At 44.7% G+C, this 24,767-nt stretch overlaps 1 protein-coding gene across 8 annotated transcripts in view; it reads right to left on the bottom strand.

The window, feature by feature from the left end:
- Positions 1-24,767, bottom strand: part of WIZ (WIZ zinc finger) — a 94,025-nt gene that overhangs the window by 2,646 nt on the left and 66,612 nt on the right. For 6 of the 8 annotated variants that reach the window (XM_084838401.1, XM_084838399.1, XM_084838400.1 and 3 more), the window contains 6 exons: positions 9,652-9,819; positions 7,547-8,056; positions 4,410-4,892; positions 2,291-2,821; positions 1,144-1,653; positions 44-502 (listed from right to left, as the gene is read on the bottom strand). In XM_084838401.1, the coding sequence (XP_084694527.1) occupies positions 44-502; positions 1,144-1,653; positions 2,291-2,821; positions 4,410-4,892; positions 7,547-8,056; positions 9,652-9,819 (2,661 nt within the window). The remainder of the gene's footprint in view (positions 1-43; positions 503-1,143; positions 1,654-2,290; positions 2,822-4,409; positions 4,893-7,546; positions 8,057-9,651; positions 9,820-24,767) is intronic. The other 2 variants (XM_084838405.1, XM_084838404.1) reach the window with 1 other exon arrangement.

Raw genomic sequence — 24,767 nt, 5'->3', positions numbered from 1 at the left:
ACAGCAAGCCTTGTGACGGGCCCTCTGCGGAGCAATGACTCACTGTTGATGTTATGCTGCTGGTGCTCCTCCACCTTTACCAGTGATAGAGGTGATGTGACTGCAGGTCGTTCACCACTGTTGCTGCCGCTGCCGCTGCCACCACCATCCGCAGATTTACTGGGCTCATTAGGCACCATCTCCCCACCTAGGCTTCTGCTCACCAGTGGAGGGCTGCCTGCCTGCAGGCTCGGGGGAGCCCTCTTCCCGGAAGTGTCATTGTCACGCACGTGAGAGGCATTGCGGAACTTCTTGGTGAAAGGCCGCCCACCTTGGATGTAGCTGCGATAGGCTCCGGCTTTCTGGGGGCGATGCTTGATCCACTCACTTAAAGTCTCGATTGGGGAGCCGTTCACACACCATTCAGTCACTCCGAACTGTCTGAGATGTGCACGAGCATGGCTGGCCAGTGCCTTGCGGTTCTCAAAGTAGAGGCCACATAGTTCACAGCAGGCTTCACTGGCTGGGAGCAGAAATGGCAGGGAGCTAGGCTGAGCAAAATCCTCAGTAAAGAATTTAAGCAGCAGCAGTTCAAGAGTGGAGCACTAGATTTTATTTGCTCCATGTCCCTACTTCTATTTCCCCATAAAAGATCCTCTGGGTTTGAGAATGACAGGCTGAAAGGCCCACTCCTAAAGCCCACAAGCCAAGTCAACTAAATGTCACAATCCTTTGCACATAAGTAAGCAAGCTGCATATCTTAGGCCACTTGTGGGCCTATAGCTGAACGCATGCAGGCTTACTCCATTTATTGATTTACCTGATGCTTGAATCCCCAAAGATGGTGAAATAACTCCTTGTCAGCCAGAGGCTGCGTAGAGACTAGTTAAACTTATACCAGGGAAGGAGGAGAGGCAGTGCGTTACCCAGGGTTATTGGCTGATGCCTGCTGATGTTGGCTTGCATCAAAAGCCTTCTCTAAAGACTGCAGTGCACTATTTATTATCTGAAGTCCCTATGTATACAGCTGCAACTCCCCTCCCCTTTCACCTACAACTCCAAGCAAGCCAGAAAGCAATTCAATTTCACAAGGCCCTGCAACAACATACCAAGTTTTCTCTGGATCTCAGCCATAACCCCTCCCCCTTTTGAGGTAGCACTTACATGTATGAGTGGGCTTTTCATGCACATGCTTGGCTTTGAATGGCAATTCGGTCTGGATGTAGGTTTTTTGCTTCATTTCACTGTGGCTACTCAGCCGTTCATCTGATAGTGGGCGCTTAGTGGAGAGTGGTGCCAAGAATCCCTCCTGTGATTTAAGTGGAGACAGAGAGACCTCCCGACCAAGGTTTGGTTTCCCAGTCCTCCCGCCCAGCGGGGACAAGGCCATGGGCTGCAGAATTTTCCCAGGGGATTTCGGGTCAGCTCCATCCTCCCCCATGGGCTTTGGAAGCTCAATGCTCATTGTGTTTGGCTCCTTCTTTATCAAACACGGCTTGTTCTTTTTCTTTATGATTTCTCGTAGTGTGTCAATGGGGGAACCATTGACTGACCATTCAGTTACTCCCATTTGGCGCAAGTGAGATCTGGCATGGCTGGAGAGCCCCTTCCGGTTCTCAAAAAACTCACCACAAAATTCACACCGAATATCCCGCACAGGATCAGCACGAGAGGCTGCAAGGGACAGATGAAAGTGCACAAAGAATACTTAATACGTAAAGGCAAGGAATTAGCAGCAAGTCAAGCAACCCTTTCAAAAAGCCCTTATTTATCTCTGCAGCACTTTTCAGTACAGAAAAAATGTGAAGTACTAATCATGTTTATATCTGATATACTGCCTTCTCTAAACCCACCCATCAAACTTTAGGGCTAAACTGGTACTATGCCCTGGTTGCCCAGGCCTGAAGCCAGCACACTGCTCAATGCTCCAGGAGTTCCAGGATGACTGGGCATTTGTATTTAGGTACATCTAGATACCTGTATTTTGCCAAATAGGAACTGTAAAGGGGTTCTCCACTGCCAAATACTTAAGATTTTAGCCTCCAAAGATTTTATAAGCAACCCATCCTGCATAGCTACAAGTTTCCCAAATCTACAGTGCACAAAACAGTGCAAGCATATGCACAGGCACGCATGCACATGCACGCACACAGCTGTTGGGATGGCACCCAGGGCCTTAATTACCAAGCATTGTCCCTTTTTTAACTGAGAAAATATCCATGGGCTTGATTCCCAATTTTTAATCTATTCAGACACACATTTTTGCCTATACCAAAACTTTAGATATCCCGTCTCCATTACTAGCACTTACAGAGATTGAGTGGGGACATCTCCTCTCGTGGTGACCAAGCTCTGTCAGACAGATGTGACTCATTGTGAATTCCGCCAGACATCATTTCCCGCTTGATTTCCATGCACAGTTGGTCTTGTTTCAGTTTCTTGTGCAGAGAGGGAGAGGGAAGCCCCGAGAATATTTTTCTAGCAGTTGGGGGAGTTGAAGAGGTAGGAGAGTGCCCCATAGGGCTCCCTGGCTGTTGTGCCTTCTTAGGGATTGTAGGCACATGGCTCTCCCCTGGACTGCGTGGCTCCAGAGAACCTCCAAGAACAGATGTGGCAACTGATTTCTGACCATGTGCTGGGGAGCTGGAGGTACCGGTCCGAGGCTGGGCTCGCCGTTTCAGAATTTCTCGGAGTGTGTCAATGGGGGATCCGTTCACATACCACTCAGTCACCCCCATCTGACGTAGATGTGACCTGGCATGGCTGGAGAGCCCTTTCCGGTTCTCAAAATATTCCCCACAGAACTCACACCTGATGTCCCGCACAGGTTCTGCTCCAGAGGCTGAGGAGAAGGAGAAGAGAGGAGAGACAAATCAATTACAGTGGCTGAAAGAAGGATCAGACAGAGAGCAGGATGTGATGTGGACACCAACTAGATTATTCCCCTGGGACGCAGTATGAAGCAGGCACATAGCGCAAGGGTTTTACAGAAGGCAAAGCTGATACCTCAACAAACTTGGCCAAAGGAAATAAATTAAACGACCAGGAAAAGAATTAAACCACCAACAATTCCTGTGAAGCATGAAAGCCAGGTAGAATGTGGTAAAAGCAGGGGACACTGGAGACATGGACAAGAGACAGTGAAGAGCAGGCACTGCCAAATAAAAAATATGGCTGATCCTATGTCATGAGATTATCTCTCTAGTGTTTAGGCAGTACAGAAGCTGTAAGCTTTCCCACTCTCCAAACTCATCCAACTTTTGAAGGAAGAAGTAAAGGTGTGTACAAAGGAATCTGGCATGAAGGCTACATCTCCTCCATGACAGCTATCCCACAGTCTCTTCCAAAATACATCTGGATCAAGCACACTGGCTAGCTGTACATCTCAACAGGTAATCCCACAATGGAAAATGCTGAATACCTTTCCTATCCCAGAATGCAGTGCCTGCTTCATTCCTCTTATCAGGATATTCAGAGAAGTCTCACTTCCCAGGGTGCACTTGGGAAAGAACCACCAAGTGTTCTGTATTTGCCACCATAAGCCAGAGCCATGCAGCTTCCTCTAGGTAATGCAGAACAGCCAGTGCAAAGGAATGAAACACGCCATTCGATATGGGGTGCTCACTGCTCTCAGAGAGCTTTAAACCACCAATATGCAGAAAACCCTTTGACTGGGCCCCTCTACTCTCCTTGCATTGAGGAAAGGAAATAGCTGAAATCCCATCACCTTGTGGCAACTGTCTCCTCCATCCCTGGAATAGGATATAGCATCAGTTTAAAGCCCTGCTGAACTTGTAAATAGCAAAACAAGAAGGAATCTTCTTCCTTGCTCTGTGACTGCTAAGATATTAATGCCAAGGAATAACATACTAGTACCGAGCATTCTGCAAACACTGAGCAAAGTCAATGAGCGCTCTAGAAAGTGCAGCTGTCAGAGTCCAACCAATGGCCACAAAAAGCTCAGGCTGCATAAGATTGCATACTCTTCCCTTCAAATAGCATAGTAATTTCCCCTTCATCTGCAGCAAATCTGTTGAGTCCACACTTGTCTTGTGATACTCCTAACTGCGAAGCAACCAAGAATATAGCCCTGTCCTATTTGGGACAGGGAGATGCCATCCATTTGGAGCAAGGTGCAACTGTGGAGCAAATGCCCCGACAGGGAAGGAGTAGCTTCAGCACACACAGAGGCCAGCTGGGAAAGCTGCATTATAGAGTTCAGAAAAAGCTTTGCAGGGAAGGGCAATGGAGAGTATGTGGGCCAAAGACCTTGCTTCCCCACCCCTTCACTGTTTATCAGACACATGGCAGGAAATGGCAAGGGGCCTGAATTTCTAGGTGTATTCTAGGTGTACAGCTCCATGTCACATAAACAAGACTGGGAAGGGAGAGAGGAGGAGGGGACAGGAGCCAGTGCTGACAGAACCTACAGAGATTGAGTGGAGCCATCTCAGCATCTGATGCCCAGTACGAGCTGGAAGAAAGACCCTGTTTCCTTTGCAGACTGGCCACAGCTGACAGCCTGTGACCATGTGGCTTCAGCTTCTTGGATGGTGGAGGGGAGTGAGATGATAGTACAGATGGCTGTTTGCCCAAAGGCCTTGGTGAGTGTGCTTGTTTCATGCCTGTGGCAGGTGCTGCTGTAGATGTGCTCTTTGGGCTGGGTCCATCAGAGTTCCCAGTCTCCCCTAATGATTCTCTCTCACTAGGAAGGAGAGAGGAGAGACGGCCTTTGAAGTCTTCGCTTTTGATGAGATCATTTAAAACATCAATAGGAGATCCTTTAGCATCTGGATCGCTCACTCCCAGGTGTCTCAGGTGGGCTCTAGCGTGACTCGACAGCCCTTTTCTGGTTTCAAACCAGGCACCACATAACTGGCAGTCAATTTCTCTGCCCGAGTCACTATCTACAGCTGCGGAAAAAAAAACACATTGATCACAATAGATACGATCACACATAGAATGTGTCTCAAGCACCTGTTACAGGCTGCCCAAAAGGAAAGGCGTGTTATTCACCCATACAGTGTTGCTGGCTTAACAGTTAAACAGAAATGCTCACGGAAGACTTGTGTTTAATCAGATTTCCTTTCACTGGCCCAGGTCAAGTTTTCAAACAAACATTCTCTTTCCTGAAAAAATGATGCTCAAGCCTTTTCCATCACAGCTTAAACCACCAGGCATTTTAGGCATTTGTAACTTTTGAGAATGGCAACAAGAAAAACTACCCGCAGTGTCAAATGGCACCAGTCCCAGATTTAGCAATGCTTCCAACTGGGCTCATGCCAGAAAAGCAAGATGGCAAACAGAACAAGTGACACTTTAAAGATTAAAACAAACTGTCAATTTAAGAGGTCCAAAGCATTTGCCTAGCATTCCATGCCTTCAGTCTGAAGAATCTCATCTACACAGTAATTCCTGACAGTGGTACAAAGCTAAATAGAACACTTTCCAAAACGTACTGATTACCCACACCTGTAGGTTTCTAGAAACATCTTCAATCCAGTGTTAAACTTTAGATCTGATTTCAAAATAAAGAGGGAGAAGGTACTGAGAAGGGTCCTGCCATAACTCTTTCAGTGCTACTGAACATGTTGGTCCACCAACATGTGGTATATAACCTGTTAGTAAGAATTGGGCTGACACCAGGATTGACAGCTGTTGTTATTCAGTAAGTGCAGAAGTGCTACTTCAACAGCGTTCATGCAGATTTATGCTAATTTCTGTCACATGTAAATTCAAACTCTCATGAATGTTCAAAGAAGCCATGTTTAGCCATATTTAGAAAATGGAACGTTATTGGTTATAAACCTTGACTTGGGTATATAACTGGCTAGATAAAACACAGTTCAAAATCTCATCAGCCAAGACAAAGCCAACTAACAAAGAACAATAAAAGCAGAGGTTTTCGCAGTGATTTCTAGAATATGACGCATAGGGAAAATATCTACTCTTGAGGTAAAAAGTTACATTTAGAGATGGATTACAAAATGGCAATGGAAACTGTTCTACAACTCCTTTTACATTGTATAATTGAGGCAGAATTGCAATATGTCTAAGAACTCCAATGCTCAGTTTAAATGAAGATATTACATTATAACAAGAGTCTGTTCCTCCGATAATACACTTTGATCAGCACCAAACAGGATTTGGAAATGGGGGTTTTGAATTTAATGTAGCCAGATGAAAGAAGTATGGGATTCAGTTGTGGGGCTTGCTAGGTTAGTATGCCAGCTGATATTTTCTATACAACTGGTGCTGTGGACTTTGCTGTGGGTGGGGCAATGGAAGGAACCACAATAAAAGCCTCATGCACTGTTATTTCCCACCTCCCCAAGACAGAGGATAGCCTTGGCACCCTTAATCAAGCCCACCAGAAAATTTCCCCTTTTTCATGGTTCTACTTATCTCTGCCTAGACAAACCAGGTGAGAATTCACTACTCCCTCACCAGCAACAACTGCAGAGCAGTTTAGAAGAACTGAATCAGTGCTAGAGGCATTGATTTCCCATGATTTCCCTCCAGGGCAAGAGAACACCATACAAAACTGAAGCAGGACTACTGGGTGGCTTGAACCATTTCTGCCAGTTTTCAGAGAACACTGCTGAACAAACTTAACCCTGAATACTAGAGCTCAGAAGCAGGCTCAGAACATAGGCTATGTTAATCTCCAGACAAACTAAAAAGCTCCAGCATTAAATGCAAGTCCACAAACCTTACCCCAGACTCAAACAAGGACAGAACACAGCTAACATGCACGTTTGCAATGGGAAAAAAGCAATTACTCTGAAGCGATAGAAATTGCCTTGAGTTGGGAAACCTGAGGTACCAGCAGCACTATACACTTCACTCTTTATTCTGGAATATTACATATAATTTTTCTTTTAAATGAACAGCTATCCCCAGGTTCTCAGAAGGTGCCTTAGCCTTTTCTTTTGACAAAGAGTGGCTTTGCTCAGGATTTTGGGAGGAAACAGATCGTGGTTATGGCTGCGGTCCCTTCAACGGCCAAGTATCCCTGTTTTCCAACAGTGACTTAATACAGTCTCTGGGCACAAACCAAAAGGACACATTGAGAGGCTTTGTGGCACATCCAAGGAATTATTATTATTATTAATATATATATATATATATGAATGAATGAGACTAACCTCCCAAAGTTAGGCTAAGAAAGGAGCCTTTTGGGAAGAGAGATCTGTTAGATGGGTGTCTAGGAATAAAAAGTGGGGAAATCCTGCTTACACAGCTCAGTGATAGAAACAGCCCCCTCCGACCAACACCAAAGAACCATAGTGACAACCTCAGCAATTCTTCAAGAATTAGAAAGGGACCCTTTTGCAGGAGTTCAAATATATCCAATTTGTCTCTTATGCCCTTCCTTTATTGTGATGTGCACAAGATGTGTGTGAATGCAGCAGCATGTGCAGAGCCAATAGATGCAAAATGTGTCTTGTGGGTGGGCAAACCCACCCTGGTTCACACTACAAGGTAAGGCGAAACACAAGAGCTCCCTGCAAACTGCAAGCCAGCTCTCCTGTTTGCAAGCAGCATCAGCATCAAACAGACTCACTTAGATTTAAGGGGCCTTCTTCCTCCGGCTGTGGCCACTGTGCTTTAGGAGAACTCTGCAGAGGGCTCAGCAGTAGCTTGGGGCTTTTGTCGTCAGGGTTCTTTGGCAGAGGAGAACCAGGCATAGCAGGTGTCACTTTCTTGAGTATGGGAGATCCTGGCTGGGCAACATTCTTGGGGGTGAAACCTGGAGGGGATTTGATTGCTTTGTTTATTACAGGTGGCTCTTGTGGCCGTTCCGTAGCTTTGTTGAGAGGCGGCAGTGTTGGCCGTGAGGACCCTGCAGTCCCTTCTTTGGGAGAAGCAGATTTTTTGCTAAGACTTGGAGAGATGGGGCCGCTGTCCACTTTGCCCTTCTGTTTCATCAGTTCATACAGTAAGTCGATGGGGGCTCCACTGCTCTCAGACTCAGCCACACCAAGCTGACGTAAATGAGAACGGGCATGGCTGGACAGACCCTTGCGCGTCTCGAAGCAGGCGCCACAGACCTCACATGTCGTGAGGTTTGGTGCTGGAAAGAGGAGAGTGACTTATTGAGACAAGGTTAAGCTTAACCCCACACTGTCTTTGCTACCAGTCAGTAGACCAGAGGCGCACACTCTCTTATCTTGACATGGGCTCCTCTCCATAAACCAGCCAAATATCACAAACTCAGTCTTGTACTAGCTAAACACATTGAAACCTGCAGTCTATTTTGCAGTGGGTGAATTCACTAAATAGTAGTCACAAATTGTGTTTCATGGTGAAATTCCTTCAGCAAGTAACAATTCCAAACTTAACTACTAGTCTGCCAGGCAGCCACCACTATGAACCATGTTCACACATACAATTGGTTCTAGGTGCCTTATGCTAGCTCAGCTTATGAAATCCACACATTATTAATAACCACCACCACCCCCGGCAGCCTCATTTTTTAACACAACATTATAATTCTTATTTTCAAGCATATTTCAAATATCATTACTGATCTGTCACTACTACCCAAATACAATCAAGCAGTATGAAGTCTATTCCATCAGGCAGCAGAGGGAGAGATGGGAAGCAGAGCCACTCCATCAGCTCTGCTGAGAGATCAGTTCCATCAGAATCCTCCTTCCCTCAACTGTCACTTAGCAACAGCCATTCCATCAGGTTGCAGCAGAGGGAAAGATGGGAAGCAGGGCCAGTCCATCGGATCTGCTGAGAGACCAGATTCATCGGGCTCCTCCTCTCCCTGAATTGTTTCCATTCCAGCTGGTCATTACAAGAACTGCTATGTAACTTTAAGAATTGGTGCCTGAGTTTACATTTTTCATTTCCCTCCTCATTCCTTTTCCTTTGGTGCCGTGTCTTTTGGGTTGTAAGCCTGCAGGCAAGGACTGTTTTTTAAAAAATCTTTGTAAGCTGCTCTTGGAGCCATTTCGGCTGAAGAGTAGGGTAAAAATACTTTCAATAAATAATAATAATACTGGTACTGATCAGGTACTTGTGATTATCTTAAAAGCTGAAATCATAAAATATTTTCTTTGTTTCAGAAACAAATACAACCTAAATTCAGAAAGCCAGGAGCCCTCAGAGGTTGTACTCCACATTTCCTTTAAAATGAAGATAAACTGCAACAAGGGTATTTGGCTGTACACCATAACAAACAATGGGAAAATAACCCCACCCCCAGCCAATAATGGTGCATACTGTTGCTGGCAGTTCATATTTACACAAGGGTCCATTAACTAGCTATCCTTCACCAATGTAGCTTTTGAATGATTTTTCAAAATGATACATTGTATGGAAAACATTGTAGTTTCACTGTTATACAGAATACACAACATATTGAAAAATAAACATTTTATTAGACCTTCAGTATTTAACAGAAAGAATGCACGCTTTGGAACTGCACAGAATTCTTTCTGTGATCTTTTTTATGTGAACAATAGTTTTGTTAGCCAGGAAAACTTGCAAATTTTTTCACCAACAGACAAAGGAAAATTAAAAGCATCCTTCCTTTATAAAACAGGTTGCAAGAAAAGCAGTCAGATCTGCACTGTACACCAGTTGAGGAGGGGCCTTTCAGCACCACAGATGCCACACACAGTGCTCAATAGCAACCTCAACAGAAGATAGACTCACTTTTGGAATCTTGAGAGTCTGCCTTGTTGCTGGATGGGTCAGGAGACAGTGAGGTCCCTATCCTGTTTGGAATTTGGTCTAATGACCCAGCCAGAGAACTCTTCTTCTGGAGGGATGGTGACCCCATCTCTGCAGTAATCATCTCCTCTTCCTCCTCAGAAGCCATAACTATAAAAAAAAAAGGAGGGGGGAAAAGGGGGCTTGAACTGGAAACTGAAAAATTAACACCACAAAAAACTTAAGCGTCATGCAAATTACTCATTTACCTCACAGTGTCACTTAATACAAAAAGCTTATTCTGATTTAACATAAGCCACATTAGACTAACAGTGCAATCCTATGTGTATCTACTCAGAAGTAAGTCCCACTGAGTTCAAGTAAGACTTACTTCCAGGTAAGTGTACATATGACTGCAGCATGAATAACTTATTAAAACAACAATAACAACTTTGACATACAGAAAATAGAAAAGATGTTATATTCACAACTAAGCCTTTGCTTTTGCTTAAAAGTAAAAATATCTGTGGGGTCACTGAGCAATAAAGAAATTTCCCACAGAACTTTTTAAAAAATACCAATCAATAACTGAACAGTAAATCAATTATATGAAAATATTGTAAGTAATTTGGGCTTGAAATACATAACTGTATTTAGCAGAATGACAGACAAAAGTCTGAAGGAAGATACAAAATGCAGATATGGATAAACATTACCACAGAGGTAATGAGACCAGAGACCAGATTTTAATGTCGGAAGGTAAAACTATGATAAGTCAATCTGTCTTCCTAGATAAGAGACCATAAAATATTTGTTACTCATTATTCATTGGATGAGCTAAGCCAAATCCTTAGGGAAAGTTAATAAAAATAATTACATCAGCAAGCCCATCAATTAGTTGCTTTTTAGTTAGATGCTATATTTCCATCTTCAGTTCAGCAGGCCATTCCTTATTTGAACACAAAGCACCACACTGAGTGGCATTTATGCAAGAACACAACACAGATATAAGGGGAAATTTGTACTGATGAAGACAGCAGCAATTGCAAACAAACAGAAAATGGGTGTCAATATTTTCAATACAAAGGAAACAGTTCTGCCAGAGTATAAAATGACAGAATGCTTTTGCAAAACTGTTTCCAATAAGAAGGAGTGCATAGGCTTATCTGTTACAATCCAAAATGAAAGATACAGCAACAGCAGCATTGTTAAAAAGTCATTTATACAAAAACTGGTGACAAGGATTTATGAGGGCACAATACTAAGCACACTTATCTGGGACTAACTCTTATTATATAAATCCAGCATGGTGTAGTGGTGTCGGACTAAAACTGGGGAGACACAGATTCAAGTCCCCACACAGCCATGAAGCTCACTAGCTGAGCATGGGCCAGTTACTATCTCTCAGCCTAACCTACCTAAAAGGGCTGTTGCAAAGACAAAGTGGAAAGGGCAGGGATGCCACCCAGAGCTCCTTGGAGTAAAGGCAGGATATAAACATAATAAATAACTATAACTTAAAGGGATTTCTAAATAAACACACAGATGCACACTGCAAAGGTGGGGATGGGGGAATAGATGAGCAGAGTAGGAAATCTTCTAAATAAGACTGCTTCCTGGACAAGTTCACTACAATTCAGAGATAATTATATCAACTACCTAAACATCACAGAAGTGTCAGTTCTTTAAAATCCCTTAAACAGAGAACAAACAGACAGCTAGGCAATGGGACAGGCAGATGAATAATCACTCTGTTCTACACTGCCTACTACATTGGTAAGTTTTAAAGACAAAAGTTAATGAATCACAAGTCTGCACAATCAAGCAGACACAAGACAACTTTTGCATTCCTATTTAAAATCACAGCACTGACAACGTTCTATAGATTTATTTCTTGCAGTACAACAAATTTAATTTCGATTTGAGTTTTAGACTAGGTCAGTACCCAGTAAGCAGTTATTTAAAAGGATTTCTGAAATCCACTTTGAAAATCATATTTATTCACAGTTAACCTTAGAAGTAACTTGATTAGAAAGTCAAAAGAACCGAGAGCTATTTTGTTTCAATATGGATTATCCCACTTTTCCAGCGGACGAAGATGCTTTAATAAACACCCCCCCCCCTTTTCAATTACGAGCTGCTACCAGAGACAGTGACCAGGCACAAAGGGCGCTGGCCAGATGCTCCGGGTGCTGCAGGCTAAATCAAAGGCGGCTAAAAGGATGTGTGGACCACCGCTATCAGTAAGAGCCACCAGAGACTGAGCTACCGGGCGGGAGGAGGACGGGAGAGGTCTATCGGGCCTTGACAGGAAAGGTTTTAGGGACTCAGCTAGGGCGGGCGCAGAGAAACAGGGCGCCGTTTACTGTGACCCAACCCAATCCCACACCGCCTTTCAGAGGGGAACAGGCGCCGCGCTCCCTTCAGCCACAGCCCAGGTTGCCTCGGAGGAGGGAGGGGGAGTCAAGGAAGGAAAAGCGATATTCCAGCCTGACACTCCCAGCTCGACCTTCCTACCCGATGGGCCGAGCCTCCCCTTCCCCCTTTTGGAGCCTTACCGGCCTCGGGAGGCGGCCCCGCGCCCACTTCGTCATCTCGGGGCCGCGGCGCCGCCACCGCTTTTGTCGCTTTGGGCTGCGAGGGGGTGGAGGCCGCCATCTTGGGTCCGGCACATGCGGGGCGGCAGCCAGGCGGGACGGTGGAGTGCCGAAACTCCAGCTGAGCCTGAACAGGTGAAGCAATCGAGCGCCGAGCTAACCCAGAGAAGCCGGCCCCGGCCGAACCAGGAAAATTCCACAGGCCCAGAGCGATGCCGGAGAGGACGAAACAGGCAACGCACCGATCCAGACAGAACAACTCCAGCACCGAATTACCGATTGCCGGCGTTCTCGGAGCTTAATGCTCCAGCAGACAAAGCCAGTAGAGCGCCTAACTCTCCTGAACACAGCTTGACGGTTCCTGCAGTGTGGCCAGGCCCTGCAGCAATTTGGGCAAAAGGTACACAGGAGGTAGAGAGGGCGGAGCAGGCCAGTTTGGCTAAAGGGCAGGTGGGGAAAAAATGAGATGTTCAGGTACCCTAGAGGATACAGTGTTAAATAAACAACTGGTGCTTGTGTGTCCAGTTATGAATAGATAGTAAGTCTAATCGTAACCTTTATGAAATATGCAATTGTCCAGAACTGAGGAACGGTAAGAATCCGAGGTTTCTGGTGAACATTACATCTCATTGTCAAAATGGACCAAAGGAGGTAAAACGCGTCTGTCCTTTTATATCTGGCAATCCCCTCAGTGGTTGATACATTCAAAGTTAGGGCCCTATCTATGTCCAGAATGTTGTAGTTCAGGATTAGCACTATAAACAGGAAGTCAAGAAGAAAAAAAAAATGGCCAGAGTGTTTTTTAGTCTGTCCAGTCCACTGGAACAGAGCCCATGCCACCTTGGAATCTTCAGGTTCCAGATAGCAAACCCAGCCACCTACATACCAAGGAGCAGCAGCAGAGGAACATTTGAAGGGCAATCCTCCAAAGATATCCTTGAAGGGGTGGAGGGCCCCCAGCTGACTAAGAAAACATGACAAAAAAGTTCTATTGTTCAGGCTGCTGCTTGGCAAAAATTACAGAGAGCGAAAGAGGAGCAAAGTAAAATGATATGTATGCATTTCTGCCACATAGAGGCATGAACATTTTTTTAAATCAGCCCCCCCCCCCCGAAAGGGGGGGCATTTTCTAAGATCACAAAATGAATTTGATTTGAACCTATGAACGATGAGCTTTAAAAGGGGGGGGGATACACCTTGATAAAAACTTTTACTTTCCCCTGATTATGAAGAATCTAGGTAAGATTCTTCATAATTACCTAGACACATTTTAAAGGGTTGTTGTGTGTTGTATAGCTACAAGCATTAATTGATAGATTAAACAGCAGAAGTTCAAATTAAATAGGTACTTTGAAGGCTATCTTAATCAACCAATTTTTAATTGATGGGGTAGTGAGTTAAGGTCACTGTCAATGCAATCTTATGCATGTCTACTCAGAAGTAAGTCCCACTGAGTTCAAGGAGACTTACTCCCAACGAAGTGTGCACAGAATTGCAGTCTCTTTTTTAAAGCCTACTTTGCTTCTGGTATGTTATTGTAAGAGGAAATGAAAAAGTTAAAAGATGCTTCTGCCTCCTAACAATAAATGCTCGCTTTTATTAAATTGTAAGTTCTTCAACACTCCCTTCAGTTTCTCAAAATGGCACCTATATCAAAGTTTTAGTTTATTCAAGCACACACATGCGCACGCACACTCCCATTGAATTCAATGGGGCTTACTTCTGAGTATACATTGAGGATGATCATTTAGGGGTCATCCAGCAGCCCTAGCCCAGCATAGCCAACAGTGAGAGATGGTGGGAGTTGTGGCCTTCCAGATGTTTTGGCCTACAAGTTGCCCACCCCTGATTAGGAACTAAAAATTATTTACATTAATTGACACACATAGGTTGTGTTTATTTTATTGCAGATTCTGTGTCAGCTCTTTGTTTTTAAAAATGCACATGGGGTAAATCAACATTAAGACATTTTACAAGAATTAAGATATTGACTGGGTTCGTAAGACACAACAATCCATCATGGGTGAAAAGCCACAGTGGTTTATCATGTCGTGAAAGCCTGGACCGATTCCCACAGGGTGGCTTGTGTGTGGGCAACAAGCCACCTTAACAATCCATGGCTTGTTCTAGGGGTTGTTCAACCCACGATTGGTTGTTGTGTTGTCCAAACCAGGCACTGCCAGTCCATCGTGGGTTGCGAGCACCAGCAAGCAAGCCAATTGACAAGAGCAGCAGAAACCCCTGCCCCTCTTGCCGAGTGCTCTCACCTGTGAGCAAGTGACATCCCCCCCAATGGTGCCTAAGCGGCACTTTAGAGGAGCTGCAGTCACTCACCGACTTTTTAAAATTATTTTTTTGGGCTGACATTTGCGGAAAATGGGGCTGAAAAATTGTTTAATTTTTTTTTTCAGCCCTGCTAATTTGCAGAAATGTCTCCATATTAGTTTACATTTGTTGTTGTTGTTGGACTTCCAGAGTTGTGCAAGTGTGCACTCCACCTGCCCAAAATAGATAGGCTTGCCTTGTCTGGTACCCTGTATGTTTCAGCTGTCAAAAATGCAAGGTAACTGAGAAGAGGGGACTGTATACAGGCTGATCTTACAGCCTTGTACAGTTTACAGGTGAGGAAAAGAGGTGCAGGTCAACAGCTTAGCAAGGTGATCCCCAGGGTTTTAAGTATTGCCCAGAGTATTGCTCACAGAGACTCTTTTTCAAAGAGATCTACATGCCACCTCCCTTTCCCCTCCCATTTGCACTAACTGTGGCAACTTTTGACAGTTACTTTGTCAGCTGTCAAATGTAGCCGTGGCTAAGGCAAAAGGGTGTGGAAAAGGGTGTGATTTGTACTTCTCTATGAAGTGCACAGGCTGGGGACTCAGGCAAGTGGGGGACAGGGCAATATTTATAACACTGGGGATCACCCTGCTAAGGCCAAAATAACAACATTTCAGCCCCAATTTGAATAAATGGGGGGGGGGAGCCGGGAACTGCGACTAGGGGCGCAGTCCCACGGCAAGGGAGACTTGATAGCGGACAAGATGGGTTCAGCTGCCAAGCCCCCTCTGATACCTGCCAGTGCCAGCAGTAGGGCCAAGGGGGAAGGAGGGGGAGCACAAACCCGTGGTGAGCCCGATTCTCTGTCAGGCTCATCATGGGTTGTTCGGGCAACAACCCACACTGCATGGCTTATTTCGCAGTGTAGGTTGTCGTGTCATGGGAGCGCAGCCACTGGTTCCAAAGTTTCTAGGATTTCTCACTTACTGAGCATGTACCAGGAATTCAATTAGCACTTTATCCCCAGATGTATAATGAATTGGCTACTCCAAAAGGAGATTTTGCAAGACCTCCAAACTGAATAAAAGTTTCTCAGCAATGTAATACACTCTCTATTTTCTTGAAATAAAAATCACCGTTCACTTTGTCGGGTTGTTGGGCTTTGATACTGAAAATGCTGCAATGAAACTACTGATACATTAGAGAGGATATAAAGACTGATGGAGTCCCAAACATACAAGAACAATTTAAAGCAAATGGCATTTGCATTAAGATAAAGAAGAGTTTTGAAAGATTTGTCTTATTTTGCTAATTACAGCCAGGTACTGGTTTCAATTCACTGGCTTTTGCCAATAGTCATACAATCCAACTGTTCACCCATTACAGAAAACACACCTTCATAATAAGGGAATAATCTCCTGGCATTTTGAATGAGAAGAAACAGAACTTTCTGAAGCTGTGTTCTTTACTAACATTAGACACATCACTCCATTCTCTAATTGCTTCTCCCCTGTCAGCATTATAGTCCTATGTTATGTCAGTATTTTGCGGATTAAGTTATAATGTAATGTCTCGCTTCATAAAAATGCTGCCATTTTGTTCTGTGAAGCTGGCTAAGGCTAAACAACCATCTATATAGGCTGTTTGCACAAGGGCAGCAGAGTTACCAATTTCTCTGGAAACCTGCATTATGGCATTTATGTTCTTAGAGAGCCAACCCCTCCACTTGCTTATAGCACTGAAAGCAGAAGCGCTGGAAGGCCCTGTGAAGATACATCCTGAAACAGCTAAATTCCTGAGTGACAGCTTTTAATTATGATTGCATTTACAGCTTGACTCCGAGAGATGAACCAGATGTTACAAGAGACATAGCTGCTGCCACACCTTGTCTCTCCTCCACATTTCTCATAACATCTAGTGATTCACATGATATGACATATCATTCTGCGCAGTGCCCTGCTCCCTATTCCTATCATTTCCTGCTGGGGACAGGGCAATTTGCAGGGTCATGACCTCACATCACATCTTCTATTAAGCTAGGAATTCTGAGAAAGGGCAGAAGAGACAAAGGGCTGTCGTATGTCTCTTATGGTTCGTATGTTGTATGGTTCGTATGTCACGATAAGCCATGCTGAATATAAGCCATGTTGGGTGGGTTGTTTGTTCACTAAACCATGTTTCTCCCAACAGATGACCGGTGCTCGAACTCAGCAGGGTGGCTTCAGCATGGTTTGTTAACCATGCACAAGCCAGCCTGAGAACCCATGTCTTGTTGCTGAGAGAGTTTGCACGTCACTCTAAGCTGCCCTGAGACTAAGCCACCATAGGTTCGTTGCTCACTCACTAACCCGACAGACGATAGGGTGCTCTGCAGCTTTCCATAGCCTGTTTCCCCCCTCAGTCCTCCTGCTGGCTCCTGGCATGTATCCCAGTTGCCTTTGTGGCAGGACTCCTCATGTCCTCGGTCCCTACATCAACACCATTTGGGCAATTGGTCTGCTTTGGTTGCCAGCTACCAAGAGAAACTCCTCCCTCCCCCACCCCCCATGAGATCACCAAATGAAATTAATGTTCTGAGCCCTTATGAATGTGGCAATGCATTCACAAACTTTAAAAAAATGTTTTGGGAGTCTTGTACCAGTGTGAAAGAGAACCTGTCTGCTATTTAGCCAAGCATATTATCAATATCCCACTCTTCTCAAAGTCCCTGTCAATTTCATCTTCCACTTCAACGCTTGCCTTGCTAGCGAACACCCTTTAAAAAAAAAAAGCCATTTCATGTGCTACCAATTACACTCTCCTGAAAAGCAACTTCTTCTGCAGCCACCAGCCACTTTCAGCTGTCCCTCCCCTTTTGTGCTTGTTGCTTCCCTCCACCAGCCTCCAATGTTTGCTGTCAGATATACATATGGGTTACTGAGCAGTGACAAAGGCAGAGCAGGGAGTGAGGGGAATTGGTAAAGATTTGCAAATTTCAAGGCAGACAAGTGAGGGGGTTCAGTAAATATATGCAAATTTCAAGGCAGAGCAGTAAAGTGGAAGGGAACATTACACCAGTGTCATAGCCACGGACTTTCAAATGTGTGCATTTGCTCAAGACACCCCGCCCCCCAAGGTTGCGAATACATTCAATACACTCTCTGGTGTCCTTTCTTCACAACTTTTAAGAGCGTGAGGCAGGGGGCACTGGGAAGGGATGAGGGAGGATAGTGGTAGCACTACTGAGATGGTGAGGAGTGCCAGGGGTTTTCACTACTCTTACCGGACAGCTCTGTAGCTGTTCCTGACAAGCCACAATGAAGTCGCCCTGCTGGGTTTGGACGTCATAATAAGCCACCCTGAAAACAAGCCACGCTGACAAACCAACAAGTCATGGGTTCTCAGGGTGGCTTGTTTGTGAAAAAATAAGCCACCCTGCAGAAACTGCACAGGGTTTGGACATCACGGCACCCCACCATGAGTGATTACCCTTGGTGAGTTGTTGTGTTGTGCTAATCAGGTCATTGGGTTGTTCATGGTGGTTCACCGTGGCGTCCGAACCCAGCAGGGTGGCTTCACCATGGTTTGTTTAAAAGGGCTACAGAGTCTCCTGGGAAGAGCAGCGAAAAACCCAACCACTCCTCGTAATCTTGCTTGCTGAACTCTGCCTGGCAACAGCGTGTGCTACTGTTGCCTCCCTCCCTCATCAGCGCCCTCCATTCCCTCCTCCTCCAATTCGGTGCCTCATTTGACAGTGACTGGCTTTTTCCCCTTGTGAGCCAAGATGTTCCTCTTCCTAGCTGAGCTATGCATGCATGTGTGATTGACTTACCTCTGGGTAAGTACATGTGGCCCCAATTGGGGGGGGGGGATTTAAGCTTCCCTCATCCTGTTTTCATGTCAAAATCCCACCCCCACTGGGGAAAGAGACTCAAATGTTGGGGGGAGGAGGGATTTCACAATGAAAACGGGGGGGGGGGATGAAAGCTTACACCTGCCTCCCCAATTGCCATGGTCCTGAACTGGGGCAGTGCACACTTACCCAAAGGTAAGTCAACCATGCATGTACACACAGCTCTGCTAGGAAGAAGAATATTGCTTATCCCTGCTGTGAGGAGGATTTTTTCAAGAATTAGAGGGCAGCCAAAAGCTTTAAAAAAGAAATCAGAAAACTCTTTGCAGGTGGTGGGAGGCAGAGAAAGAGAAGGGTGAACTAAAGCCACTTCCCCGGCAGGTGCAGCAAAAGGATTTTTTAAACCACACACACATAGTTTAACTCTCACTTCTCACCAAGTCCTTGCAGGTAACAATCTGACTGCGGCGGGGCCTGGGGGGCGGGGGTGACAGAAAGGTTTCCCTCCGGAGCTGGCAAAGGCAAAACATGCCCAGCACACAAAGTGTACCAATAGTAAAAAGGCTACTGATGTAGTGAAGCCACGAGGGCTGCTGGGATACATCCCAGGAACAGGCAGGAGGACTAAGGGGAAAACAAACCATAGCAAACTGCAGACCTCCTGACTGTCTGCTGGGAGTAATGTGGGTTAGCAAGCAAACACCCAACCCACAGTGGCTTATTTTCAGCATGGCTGATCGTGATGTGCGAAGCAGCCCAAAGAGCAGCAGCAGAGTTGTGCATCTCATAACATTCAGTTCCACCTTACATAATCAACGGTAGAGTCGTGTTGAATCTTTGGGCTGAATGGTACAGGCTTGGATCACCTGTGCCAAACTTGCATGGAGAACTTGCACTGATATCTCCTTTTATAAAGATCGGTGTAAAGCCTTGCTCACTGTTGCACTACCTTGCCCCAAACCTCATGCTCTGATCTGGGGGTGGAGAATGCCAGCTACAGGACTGGCTACAGTGCTGACTGCTCTTCCCATTTCCTGTCCTCTTCAGCCTCCTGAATCAGAATAAAAACCTTATTCCGGTGTAGAGGGTTGAAATTCAGATCTGTAGAGATCCATTTACGTAGCACATATGTGAGAACCTCCAGATTACATATAACATCCAGCATCTCCCATGATACACAAATACAGCCACTTTTTGAGATCCAGACTGAAATACTAATTGCTGCCAAAACTACCCATCACCAATCACTTTGCAATCAACACCTAAAAAACAGTAACATTTCAATTTATGTTTCATATTTTATAATCCACAAGATGTTTACACTATCAGTGTAACCTGAGGTCATCCAATAAAGCTGAGTGGTGGGAGATTCAGGACAGATAAAAAGTACTTCTTCACACCATGCGTAGCTAAACTATGGAATTTGCTATAGCAAGATGTAGTGATAGCAAATCCATGGAGGATAAGGCTATCAATGGCTACTAATCATGATGGCTATACATTACCTCCAGTATCAGAGGCAATGCAGTTGCTGGGAACACAAGGAGGGTGACGTTACACTCTTGTCCCTTTTGTGGGCTTCCATAGGCATCTGACTAGCCAGTGTCAGGATGCAGAACTAGATAGGCTTTGGTCTGATACAGTATGGCTCTTCTTACATTCAAATTTGCCACCTTATCTGCTATTTGTGAGAACTTGTCCAACAGAGTTGTTGCAGGCAGGCAGAGGTCTCACATTTCTGCATTTTCCTACATTGTTTGTAATTTTATAAGCCTCTATTATGTCCTTCCTTTTTCTAAATTGCTGATTTAAATCCATTTGACTAGCAACAAAAATACATCAAAGGGTGTTTCTACATTAAGCAAAAACCCCACAAAAACCCACACCCTTTCCGGAGCTTCCTGCTTTCGGTTTCTTTGTGGGATTATGAAGGGCTTCTTTACATGGCAGCTGCGTGGTTTGAACTGAGGGAGTGTCTTCCTCCCTCCCTGACATGTGTGCAAAGGGGGGCAGGGAGTCTTGTTTTTGTAGCTTAACTTCTGCTGTACTGTTTTCTCACAGCCTCCAGAAAACCTCTGACTTACTTCTAAGTAGACATAAAATGTAAGATTGTGCTGTAAGTCTGCAAACCTTGGCACACTTAGGTGGGAGTAAGCCGCATGGAACTCAGTGGAACTTACTTCTGAGTAGACATAAGATCAGCCTGCAAGTCTGCAACCCTCAGCACACTTACTTGGGAGTAAGCCCCACTGAACTTAATAGGGTGCTCTGAAACAAGAGAGGATGTTGCTTCTGAGCTTGGTGGGGTGGGGGATCAGAAGTGTCTCCATTGCAGGGAGGCATTTTACCCAACTGAGAAATGCAGAGGCAGGAGACGCAATCCGCAGGTGATTCTTGCCCTTGCTCCTGGCAAATCTCATCCTGACTGCGCCCCCAACAAGTGAAAACAAACGCTCACAGCAGGCAGACTCAGCGGTTTCTTCCGCTATTGGAGAATTTCACAGGGAGGTCATGGTGCTCCTGTCCCATGGGCTGGAAAAAATACCACCTTTTTTGCATTTGGGGAAAACATGAGATGTTGTTGTTCAGTCGTTCAGTTGTGTCCGACTCTTCGTGACCCCATGGACCATAGCACGCCAGGCCTTCCTGTCCTCTGCTCTCTCCCGGAGTGCTCAAGTTCATATTCATTGCATCGGTGATGCTATCTAGCCATCTCATCCTCTGCCGTCCCCTTCTCCTTTTGCCTTCAATCTTTCCCAGCATCAGGGTCTTTTCCAGGGAGTTTTCTCTTCGCATTAGGTGGCCAAAATATTGGAGCTTCAGCTTCAGAATCTGTCCTTCCAATTAGCAGTCAGGGTTGATTTCCTTTAGGATGGACTGATTGGACCTCCTTGCAGTCCAGGGGACTCGTAAGAGTCTTCTCCAGCACCACAGTTCGAAAGCATCAATTCTTCGGCGCTCAGCCTTCCTTATAGTCCACTCTCACAGCCATACGTTACTACAGGGAAAACCATAGCTTTGATTATGTGGACCTTTGCTGGCAAGGTGATGTCTCTGCTTCTTACTATGCTGTCTAGGTTTACCATAGCTTTCCTCCCAAGGAGCAAGCGTCTTTTAATTTCATGGCTACAGTCACCATCTGCGGAGCCCAAGAAAATAAAATCTGTCACTGCTGCCATTTCTTCCCCTTCTATATGCCAGGAAGTGATGGGGCCAGATGCCGTGACCTTAGTTTTTTTAATGTTGAATTTCAAACCAGCTTTTGCACTCTCCACTTTCATCCTCAACAAGAGGCTCTTTAGATCCTCTTCGCTTTCTGCCATTAGGGTGGTATCGTTTGCATATCAGAGGTTGTTGATAATTCTCCCAGCAATCTTAATTCCGACCTGTGATTCATCCAACCCGGCGTTTCTCATGATGTACTCTGCATATAAGTTAAATAAGCAGGGCAACAATATGCAGCCCTGTCGTACTCCTTTCCCAATTTTGAACCAATTGGTTGTTCCATGTCTGGTTCTTACTGTTGCTTCTTGACCCTTGTATAGGTTTCTCAGGAGACAGGTAAGGTGGTCTGGTACTCCCATCTCTTTAAGAATTTGCCAGTTTGTTGTGAACCACACAATCAAAGGCTTTAGTGTAGTCAATGAAGTAGAAATAGACGTTTTTCTGGAATTCTCTTGCTTTCTCCATGATGCAGCGAATGTTGGCGATTTGATCTCTAGTTCCTCTGCCTCTTCGAAACCCAGCTTGTACTTCCGGTAGTTCTCGGTTCACATACTGCTGAAGCCTAGCTTGTAGGATTTTGAGCATAACCTTGCTGGCATGTGAAATGAGCGCAACTGTACGGTAGTTTGAACACTCTTTGGCATTGCCCTTCTTTGGAATTGGAATGTAAACTGTCCTTTTCCAGTCTTGTGGCCACTGTTGAGTGTTCCAAATGTGTTGGCATATTGAGTGCAGCCCTTTAACAGCATCATCTTTTAGGATTTTTAATAGCTCAGCTGGAATACTGTCATCAAACACGAGAGAGGCTGGAGGAAATGGCAGGAGACACCCTGGAGGGTAACAGCGTCATCTAAAGAGCCCACAAACTTCCAAGAGAGAGCCACCTCAATAGCAGGATAAAAGCTCCATGTGACAAACCCCAAAGTTTGGTTTCCCATGAGAGCCAGCTTTCTATTTGAGTCCCCATCTTAATTTCCCCATGGGAGCTTAAAAAAACAGTACAGAAATGTACCCTTCTGCAAGGGTAAATAACAGTTTTAAATAGTCTAAAACAGTTCTCTTATCAACAGATAGGTGCATATTAATAGGAGCAATAATAAGGGTGTGCATATTGATGACACCATATGCTTATGTTTCAGACAGTTGTTGGTGTGCTTAGGCAGACCTTATAGCTACATGAGGTCTCCATTTTGCAAAGCCACCTGCAGATTTTTTACAGTTCTGAATGTGGATGACCTTTTCATAGAATAAGAAGCACACAGCACAATCTCTGTAAATTGCTTTTTGTCAGTAATTCCAATCCCCCTGTAGAAACGCCCACTTGGTTAGCTTGCGTATAACAAACTGATATATTTCTTGCTGATCAACTTGCAAATGGATTATTTATCACACTTCTACCCTGCTCTTCCTCTGAAGAGCCTGGGGTGGCTTACATATGGTTCCCAGGCAGTGACCAATCTAGGCAGTTCACAGGCCCAGAATTGTTTAACTTTAGCAGTAGTGATGCATCATGTGCCTACAGACCATTTTCTGAGTCAGTCATATAACATTCCTGCATTTCACAATGTAGCAGTGCTTGCAACGTTCCCTTTGAATCGGCCATTTCGCATCCTTTGCACTTGCTTCAGGGCATTCCACAGACTGAGCAGCTCATATCAACTTACTCACAGCATCAAAGCATTGTGTAGCAATTCACACCTGCATCTTCCTCTGCAGGCTTCAATAAGTTTCACAAACAAGTTGACTGGCAGCATTAAAAGAATGGCCTTTTTCTATTGCCAGAGAGAGTCTTCATCCTCTATAGAAATACTTCTGACTTCTTCTATGTCAGTTTACTTTGCCACTGGAAAGGGTATCATACCATCCACTGTATAAGCTGTGGAGGACTGCCCTACAGACTCAGAAGCCTCGTAATGTTGAAAAAATGAACCTCAGCTGAATATGGGGCTCACATGAGTAAGGTCAAACATACCCTGAAGCAACTTATTAGCCTTTTAGCGAAATGCTGAAATGTCTCTCGCACAACAAAAATCATCTCACACATCAATCCATGTATTTGAATATAGAATCCATTAGATTGTTTTGTCTTGCACTTATTTCACTGTACATAACGTACATGTCTAAATTAAATCTGAAACGTCTTACGTTAGCTATACAATGTGCATAATAATTGCTCACAAGTAAGCAATCTGACAGCAGCGGAGTTGGGGCAGTACACCTCAATGCATGAACAGGCAAAACAACAACAACACTACAGTCCTATGTGGGATCAGAAATGCATGCCAAGAGTAGGTACAGCAATGTCCAGTTTCTCCTTTAGCTAGACATACAGATCAGAAATGTGTCACTTCCTAAATACAGCATGTCTCTGCGTGTCTAATAGTACCCATTAATTCCTCAGACTAACCAACGATGTTCAGACTGCTGGCAGCAAATTACTAACTCCTGGGGGGTATATAAACATACTTGCTCTTTGAACATACATGTACAGTACAAAATGATGCTGCACTGGGAATGGGATGAAGACTGAAAGTTCCTATCTGTTATTCCATATACAAGTATGTACACGTAGCAGCTTATAGATAAAATGTGAAATTGTGGACTACCCCTGTCCCATGGATATTTTCCCATTGGGAAAATGCCCGAGCAAGCAAACTTTATGGACAAAACCCCCTAACCTTGAGATATTAAATTGTCACAGTTATAAACAAGATAACCTAAGTCATAATATGCTGGCCTGAAATGTGATTCATCAGAATTTAGCCAAGGAGATGGCAATATGATGCTTTTTCTTGTTCTAAAAGAAGTATCAGATTTTGAGGCAAGCATCAGACAATGACTGGAGGAAACAATGGAACACTTCATAGTACAGCTGGACTCCTCACCAGTTTCAATGTTCAAACTACCTTTTCACCAGGGGTGTAAAAATTTCGATACCCAGTAGCACTGCCTACTTAAAATTGGGCCTTGTGACTTACTGAGACTTACTCCCTCTCCCCAATGTTTGCTGCTGTGTGTAGGACCCAGTTCCCACCTTTGCTTTCCACAGAATCCTTTTTCTCCTTAACATTCTTTGTAATTCTTCATGTTCTCCACTTTTTGCTCTTTTATACATTCATCTTGGATCCAATCCTTTCCACTCTATTCTTCTTTTGTTTTCATTTCTATTCAATATCTCCTCTCTTATTCCC

This window comes from Heloderma suspectum, chromosome 2 (genome assembly GCF_057233095.1).
Source record: "Heloderma suspectum isolate Gila_16-S chromosome 2, 16-S_ref, whole genome shotgun sequence".
Lineage (NCBI taxonomy): Eukaryota > Metazoa > Chordata > Lepidosauria > Squamata > Helodermatidae > Heloderma > Heloderma suspectum.
The sequence above is the reverse complement of the archived record's forward strand: the minus strand, read 5'-3'. Positions and strand labels throughout refer to the sequence as shown.